Source organism: Tachysurus vachellii, chromosome 20 (assembly GCF_030014155.1).
Source record: "Tachysurus vachellii isolate PV-2020 chromosome 20, HZAU_Pvac_v1, whole genome shotgun sequence".
NCBI lineage: Eukaryota > Metazoa > Chordata > Actinopteri > Siluriformes > Bagridae > Tachysurus > Tachysurus vachellii.
Window position 1 is genome coordinate 1,302,236 of NC_083479.1, and position 18,053 is coordinate 1,320,288.

At 37.7% G+C, this 18,053-nt stretch overlaps 2 protein-coding genes across 3 annotated transcripts in view; both read right to left on the reverse strand.

Annotated features, from left to right (window-relative positions):
* The window catches only part of LOC132862894 (protocadherin gamma-C5-like), a 212,980-nt gene that overhangs the window by 187,409 nt on the left and 7,518 nt on the right, over positions 1–18,053 (reverse strand). The gene's annotated exons all lie outside the window — the stretch shown is intronic.
* Positions 11,310–13,801, reverse strand: LOC132863645 (protocadherin gamma-A12-like). Its single transcript, XM_060896569.1, has one exon. The coding sequence runs from the start codon at positions 13,704–13,706 to the stop codon at positions 11,310–11,312; it is 2,397 nt and encodes a 798-aa protein (XP_060752552.1). The 5' UTR covers positions 13,707–13,801.

Sequence of the window (18,053 nt, forward strand, 5' to 3'; positions counted from 1 at the left end):
CCTCCAACCAGCGTTCTGATTACATATTTAAAAGACGGGCGGTGAGGGCTTTAGTATATCTCCGGCAGGTGAAGAGCGACACTCTGAGCATCTTGATATTATTGCAGTTTTGAGACTCTCATGATCTGACTCTAGCTACACATGAAGTGTGTTGAGATACGGGAAAAACGCTGAAGAGTGTATAGGTGCAATGTTTCCGATGTTTTAAAAGGTAGACACACAATCCGCTACAAAGAGCTGTCCAAAGCAGTGGTTCTGAACATAGCGTAGTGCCAATTACGAACAAGTACTCTTGCTTTTCACAAAAATGAAATCTATTTCAAGAAATATTGTAGTGAACCAGAGATAACCAGCGAAACACGAACAATGCTACTCCCATAAAATAATAAATGCATTAGGAATATGGACCTTGAGTTTTAACTAGTTAAAGGCATTGGATCCAGAACAGTTTCCAGTAGCAGGAAACATGTAGATATATTAAAACAAAGCTTGGGAAGGTTTACCAAGCCAGATGAGCAATTTTTGTAAGTGTACAAGAATGCTTTTAAAAATACAACAAAACACACGCACAAGCGCACACACACGCACAAGCGTACACACACACATATATATTTAGAATAGAGATGAAATTATACTGAATTTCTTAAAAAAAATCAATAATAACAATCATTCATAGAATCCAACAAAATATGGAAAGACAGCAACTTGTCAAACCTCATATCCCTCTCCTGTATTAGTAAGAGATATCCAGTTTGTGGCTAAAGTGTCATTTTGGCCCTTTATCAGCGTTCCACCAGCAGCAAGAGTGCTGTCATTGAAAGATGTGATGAACTGGAAGTCACTGGTACGTGATCCTGTCGTTAGATACGTGTGATAATTGTAAGAACTGTGGAGAGTTTTCAAAACCTAAGTGATTCAACGATACATTTCATTTTACACATGACGTAAATTGAGAAATTATTTCTCTTTTTTTTCCTTGCTCTCTAACTATAAGTGGGATATTTGGATTTACTCAAAATCTCATAATAACACAAAGGTGGAAAAAAATTCGAACAACCGTATCATCACCAGATTATTCACAGGAAGATTAGCGCTATAAAACCTTCCCTGACGGAGCATCAACACTGTCTATTTTAAACCAGATACTTTCACTAAGCAGACTATACGTGAAACAACCCGAATAAAAGTTATACATAGTTATTCTGTGTGCACTGAGAAAAGGAATATAATATTTGTCATAACAACAGCAGAAACAAAAAGTCCGCATTGGCTAGTAAATATCCAGGTCCAAGGCACGAACCCGATTATCATAAAAATAAAAAAGCTTACAAACAACATCAATAATCGAGATGTTCAGACAATCACACTTAAATTGCTTTGCAACATTCTGCACCAAAGACGTTTTGCTTATTCAGTTCTGCAGATGGAACGAACACCAATCTGGATATGGGACACAGAGAATATACGTAGATGCAACTACACTATATATAAATGTATAGAATTTACTTTTAGATATTTTAACATATATAAACACATTTTTCCTTCCAAATTTTTGTGACGGTTAATGTACTCAGACATTCCTCTAATGCCGTCAATTCTCAGTGAGTGACCGCAGCAGCAATCTGTATTATTTATTAATTATGGTTATTTTTACAAATCAGCACTAGCAAATAGAGAACTTTCTTCCACAGCAGATTACACACTTTATAATCCATCAACTAATCAAATAGCACAATAAAGCAGTTTGCCAATGTTGACAGAAGATTGCATTCTTGTATTTTCTACTCATCTATAGAAAGCTGCTCTCTGACGCTGTCTACCAGAGTGTGGTGCTGAAACAGTAAAACAGAACTCACCATACAAACTACTTGAAGAGGTGGACTAAGTATTATACACGTCAAGATAATATTTTTTTTATTCAGAGCAGTAGAGAATATATTTTCTCCTACAAATGCTATTTTTCATTAGATATGCATTGTAGGATGGTAAAACAAAGTTTGCTATAAAGCTTATGGGTCAAATGGATTTGCATTCTCTTTTGTTCTTTCGTTGTTTTTTTTTTTTAGAAAAAGGATTCTGTCCTTTAGTACAAAAGTTCAGTACATACCTAAAATGAAGGCTGAGGCCAAAAAAAAGGCACAAGGATGTAAACCTTACTTTTTGAATTTTTAGTTTTAATATCTAAAACTTAAATAATTTTATATAATTCATCTTACCTCAACTAGTTCTTCAACATCAAAAAGGTTGTTTGTATTTGCAACATCTGGGCTCTTCTTCAGAGTTCCACCAGCAGCAAGAGTGCTGTCATTGTAAGACGTGATGAACTTGAAGTCACTGGTACGTGATCCTGTCGTTAGATACGTGTCATAATTGTAAGAACTGCGGAGAGTTCCAGCTCCCTCCACCTCTGCATAGTTAGGAGGGAGATACGCACTGGGAATGGCGACCGCTCCATCAAACAACAGTCTGGGCTTTCTCCTGTGGCAAAACCTCACAGCCAGGATCAGAATAATGAAAGTCAGAAAGAAGGTGGACACGGAAACTAGCGCGATGATCAGATAAAAAGTCAGTTTGGAATTGTTCTCCTCATAAGTCATGTCTTTAAGTTCAGGAACTTCGGCAAGATTATCAGAAATAAGTAAATACACAGAACAGGTAGCAGAGAGAGGCGGCTGTCCGTTATCTTTCACAGAGATGACAAGGTTCTGTTTCATGCTGTCAGATTCAGTAATGTCCCTCTGAGCCCTGATCTCTCCACTATGGGGACCGATAGTGAAAAGTCCCGGATCGGTAGATTTGACTATCTGATACGACAGCCACGCGTTCTGTCCAGAGTCAGCATCCACAGCGATCACTTTGGAGACCAGAGAGCCAGAGAGAGCAGCTTTAGGGACCATCTCAGTCATTAAAGACTTTCCCTCTGGAGCAGGGTATAATATCTGTGGAGAGTTATCATTCTCATCTGATATGAACACACTCACAGTCACGTTGCTGCTGAGTGGAGGAGAACCGTTGTCCCTGGCTACAACCTGGACTTTAAAGTTTCTGAACTTTTCGTAGTCAAATGACCTCACAGCCTGGATCACTCCTGTGTCTGAGTTAATGGATAAAAATGAGGTCACTTGAAGAGAGTTTATCTCACTGGACACCAGAGAATACAGTACTGTACCGTTCTGCCTCCAGTCTGGGTCTCTTGCAGTAACAGAACTAATAGAGGTTCCTGGTTTGTTATTTTCCATTACATATGCAGTGTAGGATTGCTGTTCAAATACAGGAGGATTGTCGTTCACATCAGATACAGTTAAATGAATGGTTATAGATGAGGATAAAGGTGGAGATCCTCCATCAGTACAAGTGATTGTTATATTATAATCCGGTTCTTTCTCTCTGTCTAACAAGCTCGTGGTTACCAAAGAAAAGTAGTTTTTAATGGATGGGTTTAATTTCAAAGGAACATTTTCCTGAAGGGAGCATCTGATTTTTCGATTATCTCCTGAATCATTATCCTGAACATTAATAATGGCCACTTCAGTTCCTTCAATACTATTTTCAGGTATTGGATCATTCAGAGATTTAAGAATAATTTTTGGAGCGTTGTCATTTACATCAGTGATGTCTATAATAATTTTGGCATTAGATGCTAGACCAGGACCATCATTAGCCTGGACTCTCAATTCATATGACGTTTCCTCTTCATAATCGATGTTTCCAGTCACCGTGATCTGACCAGTTAACTTATCAATAGAAAATAATTTTGCTGCTTTGCCAGAGATTCGACTGAATTCATAACTGACTTCCCCGTTCACGCCCTCATCAGCGTCTGTAGCGCTCACTGTAACTACTTCTGCACCCAACGCTGCGTTTTCAGCGAGAGTAACCTTATACACAGACTGACTAAAAACCGGGGTATTGTCATTAGCATCAAGTACATTGATGTGGATAACTGCAGTACCAGACCTCTGTGGTGAGCCTCCATCAGTAGCAGTAAATATTAAATCTATTTCCTTCGTCTGTTCACGATCCAGCTCTTTGTCCAAAACCAGTTCAGCGTATTTTCCTCCCTCCGCGTTTTCTTTAACCGATAAAACAAAATGATTATTTCTTTCCAGTGAATATCCTTGAACCGTGTTTTGGCCTATATCAGAATCGTGAGCTTCGTTTAAAGGAAAACGTTCTCCTTTATCAGCTGATTCCCGAATATCAAACGTTATCCGACTTTTAGGAAATTTCGGCGCGTTGTCGTTTATATCCTGAATCTGCAGTGAAATGCGATGCACATCAAGAGGATTTTCCAAAACAAGCTCGTAATTAAGGATGCAAGAAATTTTCGAGCCACAAAGCTCCTCTCGGTCTATTGTTTCTGCCACGACCAGATTCCCACTATTCAAATTAATGTCGCAGTACCGTTTAGCGCTGCCTTCCGTCTCTATTCGAGCTTTACGAGCAGATAATCGTTTCACATCAAGTCCGAGATCCTTTGCTATATTTCCGATCACATATTGCTGCTTCGTTTCCTCCGGGAATGTGTAGCTCAAATCTCCACGAACAGCGCGAATTAAAACACAAATACAAGCCAAAATAAATGGTGTCGAAAACGAAAAGATTTTCTGTTCCATTCCGCAACGTCCACAATATTTATTTTAATGAATGAAGTGTTCTTATTCAGGTATTCTGAAATAAAATATAAAAGGTAAAGACAAACATCCACAGGAATGAGCCTCAGTGCTCGGAGGAAGGAGGAATATATTATGAAAAAGGGTGGAAAGCTTTAATGATTTCATTGCGCTGGTAAAGAGCGACCCACTGAGTATATTTTGAAAACTACAATTTAGTGTATTTATTGCAAACCCAAAATCTCTCAACTAATAGCATAATCACTTCTAGCTTGCAACATTCGGTTGTTTAAATGAATAAATAATGAAATAAGTTATTAAATTACTAATAAAATGAATAAATAAATAAATAAATAAATAAATAGTGGCATTGATTAAATAATAGGAAATAGGAATAATAGGAATATCAGTTGTAATATATGCAAATATAAGTAAATATGAGTATAAACCAGTAAATTAATATTAACCAAAAAAAATCTGATAATTCACTTCTCATGAAGTATTATTCATTAAATCTTAAGCTACTGCCTTGTGAGAGGTTTTGATATTTTGTTACAGATATTTTACAAAAACATGACATTAAAAGAAGTTCACTTCAAATGATTTTTGGCAAGAACTGTAAATACAATATAATTTCAAATCTAAGTACAAGAACACAAGTTAAATGTTAAAAGAAAAAATCCAGAAGGTCTTCTAGTCAAAGGAAAGTACACACACTCATGTAAAGAGAGCTTAAAAAGTATAGCTAGATAGAGATGAAGGGTATTGTATTGGGTGTATATGTAATATCTCATTTTCATAGGGAAGCATTTCTTGCCTCATGTGCATCCTCGATTGTGTGAAGTGTAAACAGACTCACACCTAAAGTCTCATTTTGGACCTTCTTCAGAGTTCCAAAAGCAGTGAGTGCTGTCATTGTAAGACGTGATGAAGTCACTGGTACGTGATCCTGTCGTTAGATACATGTCATAATTGTAAGAACTGCAGAGAGTTCCAGCTCCCTCCACCTCTGCATAGTTAAGAGGGAGATACATGCTGGGAATGGTGACCGCTCCATCAAACAACAGTAAAAAAAAAAATTCTTAATAGATTTATTAAATTTAAAAAGAAGAATTTTCTGAATTGTACAAGGGATCTCTTGATTTTCTCCTGAATCTTTATCCTGAACATTAATTAGCTACCTCAGTGACTACAATAATATTTTCAGATACAGGATTTTTAAGAGATTTAACAGAAATTTCCTAAGCATTATCACTGACATCAGTAATCTCTATAATAACACTTGCAGTCGATGCTAAACCAGATGCATATTTGACTTGGATTCTCATTTCATAATACTTTTCCTCCTCATAGTCGATATCTCCAGATACCTTAATTTTTCCAGTGAGTTTATCAATAGTAAATAATTGTGCTGCGTTATCACCAATCCGATTGAATTCATATGTGAATGCACTGTTTGCTCCTTCATCTGCATCTTCTGCATTCACAGTAATGACTTCTGTTCCTATTGGTGTGTTTTTAGCTATGGAAAAAAAGCTGAGAGTGTATAGGTGTATTGTTTCCAATGTTTTAAAAGGTAGATACACAATCAATTAAGAAAAGCTGTCCAAAGCAGTGGTTCTGAACACAGCCCAGTGCCAATTACGAACAAGTACTCTTGCTTTTCACAAAAATGAAATCTAATTCAAGAAATATTATAGTAAACCAGAGATAACCAGTGAAACACGAACAATGTTACCCACATAAAATATTAAATGCATTAGGAATATGGCCCTTGTGTTTTAACTAGTTATAGGCATCATAACTAGAACAGTTTCCAGTAGCAGGAAACATGTTTGGAAGGTTTCCAGAGCCAGATGAGCATGCATTTTTAGTCAAATCGGACAATAATTGTGTATACAGTACACACACACACATATATATATATATATATATATATATATATATATATATATATATATATATATATAAAATTATAAGTAAATTGAAAATACAACACAAGCGATAAAAAATATGAGCCTCAAAATATAACACCAGCAATTTTTTGTCTTACCTCATCCCCCTCTCCTGAGATAGTAAGAGATATCAGGTTTGTGGGTAAAGTATCATTTTGGCCCTTTATCAGAGTTCCACCAGCAGCAAGAGTGCTGTCATTGTAAGACGTGATGAACTTGAAGTCACTGGTACGTGATCCTGTCGTTAGATACGTGTCATAATTGTAAGAACTGCGGAGAGTTCCAGCTCCCTCCACCTCTGCATAGTTAGGAGGGAGATACGCGCTGGGAATGGCGACCGCTCCATCAAACAACAGTCTGGGCTTTCTCCTGTGGCAAAACCTCACAGCCAGGATCAGAATAATGAAAGTCAGAAAGAAGGTAGACACGGAAACTAGCGCGATGATCAGATAAAAAGTCAGTTTGGAATTGTTCTCCTCATAAGTCATGTCTTTAAGTTCAGGAACTTCGGCAAGATTATCAGAAATAAGTAAATATACAGAACAGGTAGCAGAGAGAGGCGGCTGTCCGTTATCTTTCACAGAGATGACAAGGTTCTGTTTCATGCTGTCAGATTCAGTAATGTCCCTCTGAACCCTGATCTCTCCACTATGGAGACCGATAGTGAAAAGTCCCGGATCGGTAGATTTGACTATCTGATACGACAGCCACGCGTTCTGTCCAGAGTCAGCATCCACAGCGATCACTTTGGAGACCAGAGAGCCAGAGAGAGCAGCTTTAGGGACCATCTCAGTCATTAAAGACTTTCCCTCTGGAGCAGGGTATAATATCTGTGGAGAGTTATCATTCTCATCTGATATGAACACACTCACAGTCACGTTGCTGCTGAGTGGAGGAGAGCCGTTGTCTCTCGCTACAACCTGGACTTTAAAGTTTCGGAACTTTTCATAGTCAAATGACCTCACAGCCTGGATCACTCCTGTGTCTGAGTTAATGGATAAAAATGAGGTCACTGGAAGAGCGTTTATCTCACTGGACACCAGAGAATACAGTACTGTACCGTTCTGCCTCCAGTCTGGGTCTCTTGCAGTAACAGAACTAATAGAGGTTCCTGGTTTGTTATTTTCCATTACATATGCAGTGTAGGATTGCTGTTCAAATACAGGAGGATTGTCGTTCACATCAGATACAGTTAAATGAATGGTTATAGATGTGGATAAAGGTGGAGATCCTCCATCAGTACAAGTGATTGTTATGTTATAATCTGATTCTTTCTCTCTGTCTAACAAGCTCGTGGTTACCAAAGAAAAGTAGTTTTTAATGGATGGGTTTAATCTGAAAGGAACATTTTCTTGGATGGAGCATCTGACTTTGCGATTATCTCCTGAATCATTATCTTGGACATTTATTATGGCTACTTCAGTTCCTGTCACTGAATTCTCAGGTATTGGATCATTCAGTGATTTAAGAATAATTCTTGGAGCGTTGTCATTTACATCAGTGATGTCCATAATCATTTTGGCAGTGGATGCTAATCCAGAACCATCTATGGCCTGAACTCTCATTTCATATGACGTTTCCTGTTCATAATCAATATTTCCGTTTACTGTAATTTGACCAGTTATTTTATCAATAGAAAATAATTTTGCTGCTTTGCCAGAGATTCGACTAAATTCATAACTGACTTCCCCGTTCACGCCCTCATCAGCGTCTGTAGCGCTCACTGTAACTACTTCTGCACCCAACGCTGCGTTTTCAGCGAGAGTAACCTTATACACAGACTGACTAAAAACCGGTGTATTGTCATTAGCATCAAGTACATTGATGTGGATTAATGCAGTACCAGACCTCTGTGGTGAGCCTCCATCAGTAGCAGTAAATATTAAATCTATTTCCTTCGTCTGTTCACGATCCAGCTCTTTGTCCAAAACCAGTTCAGCGTATTTTCCTCCCTCCGCGTTTTCTTTAACCGATAAAACAAAATGATTATTTCTTTCCAGTGAATATCCTTGAACCGTGTTTTGGCCTATATCAGAATCGTGAGCTTCATCCAAAGGAAAACGTTCTCCTTTAACAGCTGATTCCATCATATTAAAGGTAATGCGACTTTTAGGAAATCTCGGCGCGTTGTCGTTTATATCCTGAATCTGCAGTGAAATGCGATGCACATCAAGAGGATTTTCCAACACAAGCTCGTAATTAAGGATGCAAGAAATTTTGGAGCCACAAATGTCCTCTCGATCTATTGTTTCCGCCACGACCAGATTCCCACTACTCAGATTAATGTCGCAGTACCGTTTAGCGCTGCCTTCCGTCTCTATTCGAGCTTTACGACCAGATAATCGTTTCACATCAAGTCCGAGATCCATTGCTATATTTCCGATCACATATTGCTGCTTCGTTTCCTCCGGGAATGTGTAGCTCAAATCTCCACGAACAGCACAAATAATCATGCAAACCCAAGCCACACGACAGAAAGTCGACAATAAAAACATTTTTTCTTTCCAGTCTCCTTTGAATCAAAAGCGTCTGCTAATTAAAGTTGTTCTATTCTGAAATTCTATCAGAACAAATACGTACATCTGCAACAATGCTTCTCCTTCTCATGGAAGGCTGAAATATTACTAACATTGGGTGGAGAGATTTATTTTTGGTTCCTCGGTAAACAGCGGCCCTTTGAGCCTTTTTAGTATATTGCAGAGTCGTCTCTGCTTTACTCCTACACTCGAGCTTCATCTTATAGCCATTCATTTAACTTAGTCAAGGCGCATGGTAAAATGATTTTTGATGAAAGACAAAAAAGAACCAAAGAAAGAAAATCTTTAAATAACCTAATTTATTAAACTTTTTTTATTTTACATATGATGTAAATTAAGAAATAAATTCTATTTTCTTTACTATGCTCTCTGTCTGAAAGTGGGATTATTTACATTTACTCAAAATCTCATAACCACACAAAGGTGGAAAAAAAAAAAATCAAACAACTGTAACATCACCAGATTATTCACAGGATGATTAGCGCTATAAAACGTTACCCGACGAAGCATCAACACTATTTATTTTAATCCAGTTTACTTTTACTAAGCGGACCATACGTGACACAACTCGAATAAAAGTTATACATAATTATTCTGTGTGCACTAAGATAAGGAATATATCATTTGTCATAACAGCAGAAACAAAATCCGCATTGGCTAGTAAATATCCAGTTGCAAGCCACAAGCCCGATTATCAAGAAAAGAAAAATAAAACAAACAAACAACATCAATAATCTAGACGATCGCACAATCACGCTTAAGTTGCTTTGCGACATTCCGCAAAAGAGACGTTTTGATAATTCAGATCTGCTGATGGAACTGACACCAATCAGGATCTGGGACATAGAGAATATACGTAGATGCAGCTACACTATATTAAAATCTATATAATTTACTTTTTTAGATATTTTACTATATATACCGACTTTTCCTTATTATTTTTTGTGACGGTTAATGTACTCAGACTTTACGCTAATGCTGTCAATTCTCATGGAGTGACAGCAATCTGTATTATTTATTCATTATTGTTATTTTTACGAAACTGCACTAGCAAATTCCACAGCAGATTTCAAAATTTGTATTTCATCAACTCATCAAATAGCACAATAAAGAAAATTGTTTACATGGACAGAAGATTGCATTCCTGTATTTTCCACTCATTTATACAACGCCGCTCATGAAGCTTTCTACCAGATTGTGGTGCTGAAACAGTAAAACAGAACTCACCATACTAACTACTTGAAGAGGTGGACTAAGTAGTATACACTTCAAGATGAGATTTTTTATTCAGAACATTATAGAAAATATGTTCCATTATATATGCTTTTTTTCCCATCACATATGCAGTGTATGGTAGAGCAAAGTTTCAAGTCAAGTCAAGAAAAGTTTATTGTCATTTCAACCATATATAGCTGTTTCAGTACATACTGAAATGAGACAAAGTTTCTCCAGGATCATGGTGCTACATAAAACAAAGACAGGGCTAAGGACTTGTAAGTAGTCTTAGCCACATAAAGTGCAACTGTGCAACCTGGTGCAAACAGTGCAGGACAAGACCAACAAGACAGACAAGACAGTGCAGGACAAAAGATAGTGCAGGACAAAAGAAAGTGCAGGACAAAAAGTTACAAGACAATACAAAAAGTATTAAAAATACAGTACACAAAAGACAATAAATACTGTATGTGAATACTGAATGTTCAAAGAATATTTTGTGCAGTAATACTAGAATGAACACAGTTTCTTAGCAGCAGGTCCTTCAGATAATATGCAGAACTTTGCAAAAACTGCAAATGACTGAAATATTGTATAGGATGTGCAAAATGACTGAGATATTGTACAATATGTGCAAAACGGTTGAAACGTTGGACAGTTTGTGCAAAAGAGCAAAAAAGTGTGCAAAACAGCATGTAAACAGTTTGATGGATATAAGAAGCATGTAAACAGTTTGATGTGTCAGTGTGTGTGTTTTGTGTGTGTCTGTGCAGTTTGTTATTAAGCTTAAGGGTAAGATGGATTTGCATTCTCTTTTGTCTTTCTTTCGTTATTTTATTTTTTTTGGAAAAAGTATTCTGTCTTTCAGTACAGAAGTTCATTACATAACAAAAATGAAGGTTGAGGCCAAAGAAGAAAAATAATAGGCAGAAAGATGTAAACCTTACTTTTTTATTTTTATATCTAAAATGTAAATAATATGGTATTATTCATCTTACCTCAACTAGTTCTTCAACATCAAAAAGGTTGTTTGTATTTGCAACATCTGGGCTCTTCTTCAGAGTTCCACCAGCAGCAAGAGTGCTGTCATTGTAAGACGTGATGAACTTGAAGTCACTGGTACGTGATCCTGTCGTTAGATACGTGTCATAATTGTAAGAACTGCGGAGAGTTCCAGCTCCCTCCACCTCTGCATAGTTAGGAGGGAGATACGCGCTGGGAATGGCGACCGCTCCATCAAACAACAGTCTGGGCTTTCTCCTGTGGCAAAACCTCACAGCCAGGATCAGAATAATGAAAGTCAGAAAGAAGGTGGACACGGAAACTAGTGCGATGATCAGATAAAAAGTCAGTTTGGAATTGTTCTCCTCATAAGTCATGTCTTTAAGTTCAGGAACTTCAGCAAGATTATCAGAAATAAGTAAATATACAGAACAGGTAGCAGAGAGAGGCGGCTGTCCATTATCTTTCACAGAGATTACAAGGTTCTGTTTCATGCTGTCAGATTCGGTAATGTCCCTCTGAGCCCTGATCTCTCCATTATGGAGACCGATAGTGAAAAGTCCCGGATCGGTAGATTTGACTATCTGATACGACAGCCACGCGTTCTGTCCAGAGTCAGCATCCACAGCGATCACTTTGGAGACCAGAGAGCCAGAGAGAGCAGCTTTAGGGACCATCTCAGTCATTAAAGACTTTCCCTCTGGAGCAGGGTATAATATCTGTGGAGAGTTATCATTCTCATCTGATATGAACACACTCACAGTCACGTTGCTGCTGAGTGGAGGAGAACCGTTGTCTCTGGCTACAACCTGGACTTTAAAGTTTCTGAACTTTTCATAGTCAAATGACCTCACAGCCTGGATCACTCCTGTGTCTGAGTTAATGGATAAAAAGGAAGTCACTGGAAGAGCGTTTATCTCACTGGACACCAGAGAATACAGTACTGTACCGTTCTGCCTCCAGTCTGGGTCTCTTGCTTTAACAGAACTAATAGAGGTTCCTGGTTTGTTATTTTCCATTACATATGCAGTGTAGGATTGCTGTTCAAATACAGGAGGATTGTCGTTCACATCAGATACAGTTAAATGAATGGTTATAGATGTGGATAAAGGTGGAGATCCTCCATCAGTAGCAGTGATTGTTATATTATAATCTGGTTCTTTCTCTCTGTCTAACAAGCTCGTGGTTAGCAAAGAAAAGTAGTTTTTAATGGATGGGTTTAATCTGAAAGGAACATTTTCTTGAATGGAGCATCTGACTTTTCGATTATCTCCTGAATCATTATCTTGAATATTTATTATGGCTACTTCAGTTCCTGTCACTGAATTCTCAGGTATTGGATCATTCAGTGATTTAAGAATAATTCTTGGAGCATTGTCATTTACATCAGTGATGTCTATAATCATTTTGGCAGTGGATGCTAAGCCAGAACCATCTTTTGCCTGGACTCTCATTTCATATGACGTTTCCTCTTCATAATCAATATTTCCGTATACTGTAACTTTACCAGTTATTTTATCAATAGAAAATAATTTTGAAGCTGTATCAGAGATTCGACTAAATTCATAACTGACTTCCCCGTTCACGCCCTCATCAGCGTCTGTAGCGCTCACTGTAACTACTTCTGCACCCAACGCTGCGTTTTCAGCGAGAGTAACCTTATACACAGACTGACTAAAAACCGGTGTATTGTCATTAGCATCAAGCACATTGATGTGGATAACTGCAGTACCAGACCTCTGTGGTGAGCCTCCATCAGTAGCAGTAAATATTAAATCTATTTCCTTCGTCTGTTCACGATCCAGCTCTTTGTCCAAAACCAGTTCAGCGTATTTTCCTCCCTCCGCGTTTTCTTTAACCGATAAAACAAAATGATTATTTCTTTCCAGCGAATATCCTTGAACCGTGTTTTGGCCTATATCAGAGTCGTGAGCTTCATCCAAAGGAAAACGTTCTCCTTTAACAATTGATTCCATCATATTAAAGGTAATCTGTTCATTAGGAAATCTCGGCGCGTTGTCGTTTATATCCTGAATCTGCAGTGAAATGCGATGCACATCAAGAGGATTTTCCAACACAAGCTCGTAATTAAGAATACAAGACATTTTCGAGCCACAAAGCTTCTCTCGATCTATTGTTTCCGAAACGACCAGATTCCCACTACTCAGATTAATGTCGCAGTACCGTTTAGCGCTGCCTTCCGTCTCTATTCGAGCTTTACGACCAGATAATCGTTTCACATCAAGTCCGAGATCCTTTGCTATATTTCCGATCACATATTGCTGCTTCGTTTCCTCCGGGAATGTGTAGCTCAAATCTCCACGAACAGCACAAATAATCATGCAAACCCAAGCCACACGACAGTAAGTCGACAATAAAAACATTTTTTCTTTCCAGTCTTCTTTGAATCAAAAGCGTCTGCTAATTAAAGTTGTTTTATTCTGAAATTCTATCAGAACAAATACGTACATCTGCAACAATGCTTCTCCTTCTCATGGAAGGCTGAAATATTACTAACATTGGGTGGAGAGATTTATTTTTGGTTCCTCGGTAAACAGCGACCCTTTGAGCCTTTTTAGTATATTGCAGAGTCGTCTCTGCTTTACTCCTACACTCGAGCTTCATCTTATAGCCATTCATTTAACTTAGTCATGGCGCATGGTAAAATGATTTTTGATGAAAGACAAAAAAGAACCAAAGAAAGAAAATCTTTAAATAACCTAATTTATTAAACTTTTTTTATTTTACATATGATGTAAATTGAGAAATAAATTATATTTTCTTTACTATGCTCTCTGTCTGAAAGTGGGATTATTTACATTTACTCAAAATCTCATAACCACACAAAGGTGGAAAAAAAAAACAAACAACTGTAACATCACCAGATTATTCACAGGATGATTAGCGCTATAAAACGTTACCCGACGAAGCATCAACACTATTTATTTTAATCCAGTTTACTTTTACTAAGCGGACCATACGTGACACAACTCGAATAAAAGTTATACATAATTATTCTGTGTGAACTGAGATAAGGAATATATCATTTGTCATAACAACAGCAGAAACAAAATCCGCATTGGCTAGTAAATATCCAGTTGCAAGCCACAAGCCCGATTATCAAGAAAATAAAACAAAACAAACAAACAACATCAATAATCTAGACGATCGCACAATCACGCTTAAGTTGCTTTGCGACATTCCGCAAAAGAGATGTTTTGATAATTCAGATCTGCTGATGGAACTGACACCAATCTGGATCTAGGACATAGAGAATATACATAGATGCAGCTACACTATATAAAAATCTATATAATTTACTTTTTTAGATATTTTACTATATATACCGACTTTTCCTTATTATTTTTTGTGACGGTTAATGTACACAAACTTTATACTAATGCTGTCAATTCTCATGGAGTGACAGCAATCTGTATTATTTATTCATTATTGTTATTTTTACGAAACTGCACTAGCAAATTCCACAGCAGATTTCAAAATTTGTATTTCATCAACTCATCAAATAGCACAATAAAGAAAATTGTTTACATGGACAGAAGATTGCATTCCTGTATTTTCCACTCATTTATACAACGCCGCTCATGAAGCTTTCTACCAGATTGTGGTGCTGAAACAGTAAAACAGAACTCACCATACTAACTACTTGAAGAGGTGGACTAAGTAGTATACACTTCAAGATGAGATTTTTTATTCAGAACATTATAGAAAATATGTTCCATTATATATGCTTTTTTCCCATTACATATGCAGTGTATGGTAGAGCAAAGTTTCAAGTCAAGTCAAGAAAAGTTTATTGTCATTTCAACCATATATAGCTGTTTCAGTACATACTGAAATGAGACAAAGTTTCTCCAGGATCAGGGTGCTACATAAAACAAAGACAGGGCTAAGGACTTGTAAGTAGTCTTAGCCACATAAAGTGCAACTGTGCAACCTGGTGCAAACAGTGCAGGACAAGACCAACAAGACAGACAAGACAGTGCAGGACAAAAGATAGTGCAGGACAAAAAGTTACAAGACAATACAAAAAGTATGAAAAATACAGTACACAAAAGACAGTAAATACTGTATGTGAATACTGAATGTTCAAAGAATATTTTGTGCAGTAATACTAGAATGAACACAGTTTCTTAGCAGCAGGTCCTTGAGATAATATGCAGAACTTTGCAAAAACTGCAAATGACTGAAATATTGTATAGGATGTGCAAAATGACTGAGATATTGTACAATATGTGCAAAACGGTTGAAACGTTGGACAGTTTGTGCAAAAGAGCAAAAAAATGTGCAAAACAGCATGTAAACAGTTTGATGGATGTAAGAAGCATGTAAACAGTTTGATGTGTCAGTGTGTGTTTTGTGTGTGTCTGTGCAGTTTGTTATTAAGCTTAAGGGTAAGATGGATTTGCATTCTCTTTTGTCTTTCTTTCGTTATTTTATTTTTTTTGGAAAAAGTATTCTGTCTTTCAGTACAGAAGTTCATTACATAACAAAAATGAAGGTTGAGGCCAAAGAAGAAAAAAAATAGGCAGAAAGATGTAAACCTTACTTTTTTATTTTTATATCTAAAATGTAAATAATATGGTATTATTCATCTTACCTCAACTAGTTCTTCAACATCAAAAAGGTTGTTTGTATTTGCAACATCGGGGCTCTTCTTCAGAGTTCCACCAGCAGCAAGAGTGCTGTCATTGTAAGACGTGATGAACTTGAAGTCACTGGTACGTGATCCTGTAGTTAGATATGTGTCATAATTGTAAGAACTGCGGAGAGTTCCAGCTCCCTCCACCTCTGCATAGTTAGGAGGGAGATACGCGCTGGGAATGGCGACCGCTCCATCAAACAACAGTCTGGGCTTTCTCCTGTGGCAAAACCTCACAGCCAGGATCAGAATAATGAAAGTCAGAAAGAAGGTGGACACGGAAACTAGCGCGATGATCAGATAAAAAGTCAGTTTGGAATTGTTCTCCTCATAAGTCATGTCTTTAAGTTCAGGAACTTCGGCAAGATTATCAGAAATAAGTAAATACACAGAACAGGTAGCAGAGAGAGGCGGCTGTCCGTTATCTTTCACAGAGATGACAAGGTTCTGTTTCATGCTGTCAGATTCAGTAATGTCCCTCTGAGCCCTGATCTCTCCACTATGGAGGCCGATAATGAAAAGTCCCGGATCGGTAGATTTGACTATCTGATACGACAGCCACGCGTTCTGTCCAGAGTCAGCATCCACAGCGATCACTTTGGAGACCAGAGAGCCAGAGAGAGCAGCTTTAGGGACCATCTCAGTCATTAAAGACTTTCCCTCTGGAGCAGGATATAATATCTGTGGAGAGTTATCATTCTCATCTGATATGAACACACTCACAGTCACGTTGCTGCTGAGTGGAGGAGAACCGTTGTCTCTGGCTACAACCTGGACTTTAAAGTTTCTGAACTTTTCGTAGTCAAATGACCTCACAGCCTGGATCACTCCTGTATCTGAGTTAATGGATAACAAGGAGGTCACTGGAAGAGCGTTTATCTCACTGGACACCAGAGAATACAGTACTGTACCGTTCTGCCTCCAGTCTGGGTCTCTTGCAGTAACAGAACTAATAGAGGTTCCTGGTTTGTTATTTTCCATTACATATGCAGTGTAGGATTGCTGTTCAAATACAGGAGGATTGTCGTTCACATCAGATACAGTTAAATGAATAGTTATAGATGTGGATAAAGGTGGAGATCCTCCATCAGTACAAGTGATTGTTATATTATAATCTGGTTCTTTCTCTCTGTCTAACAAGCTCGTGGTTAGCAAAGAAAAGTAATTTTTAATGGATGGGTTTAATCTGAAAGGAACATTTTCTTGAATGGAGCATCGGACTTTTCGATTATCTCCTGAATCATTATCCTGAACATTAATAATGGCCACTTCAGTGCCTACGACATTATTTTCAGGTATTGGATCATTTAGTGATTTCAGAATAATTTTTGGAGCGTTGTCATTTACATCAGTGATGTCTATTATTATTTTGGCCGTAGATGCTAGACCAGGACCATCATTAGCTTGGACTCTCATTTCATATGACGTTTCTTCTTCATAATCAATATTTCCGTTTACTGTAACTTTACCAGTTACCTTATCAATAGAAAATAATTTTGAAGCTGTATCAGAGATTCGACTAAATTCATAACTGACTTCCCCGTTCACGCCCTCATCAGCGTCTGTAGCGCTCACTGTAACTACTTCTGCACCCAACGCTGCGTTTTCAGCGAGAGTAACCTTATACACAGACTGACTAAAAACCGGGGTATTGTCATTAGCATCAAGCACATTGATGTGGATAACTGCAGTACCAGACCTCTGTGGTGAGCCTCCATCAGTAGCAGTAAATATTAAATCTATTTCCTTCGTCTGTTCACGATCCAGCTCTTTGTCCAAAACCAGTTCAGCGTATTTTCCTCCCTCCGCGTTTTCTTTAACCGATAAAACAAAATGATTATTTCTGTCCAGCGAATATCCTTGAACCGTGTTTTGGCCTATATCAGAGTCGTGAGCTTCGTTTAAAGGGAAACGTTCTCCTTTATCAGCTGATTCCTGGATATCAAACGTTATCCTACTTTTAGGAAATTTCGGCTCGTTGTCGTTTATATCCTGAATCTGCAGTGAAATGCGATGCACATCAAGAGGATTTTCCAACACAACCTCGTAATTAAGGATGCAAGAAATTTTC

Excerpts from the sequence above, each read along its gene's own strand:
- LOC132863645 (XM_060896569.1), bottom strand. The coding sequence starts at position 13,706 with ATGTTTTTATTGTCGACTTACTGTCGTGTGGCTTGGGTTTGCATGATT.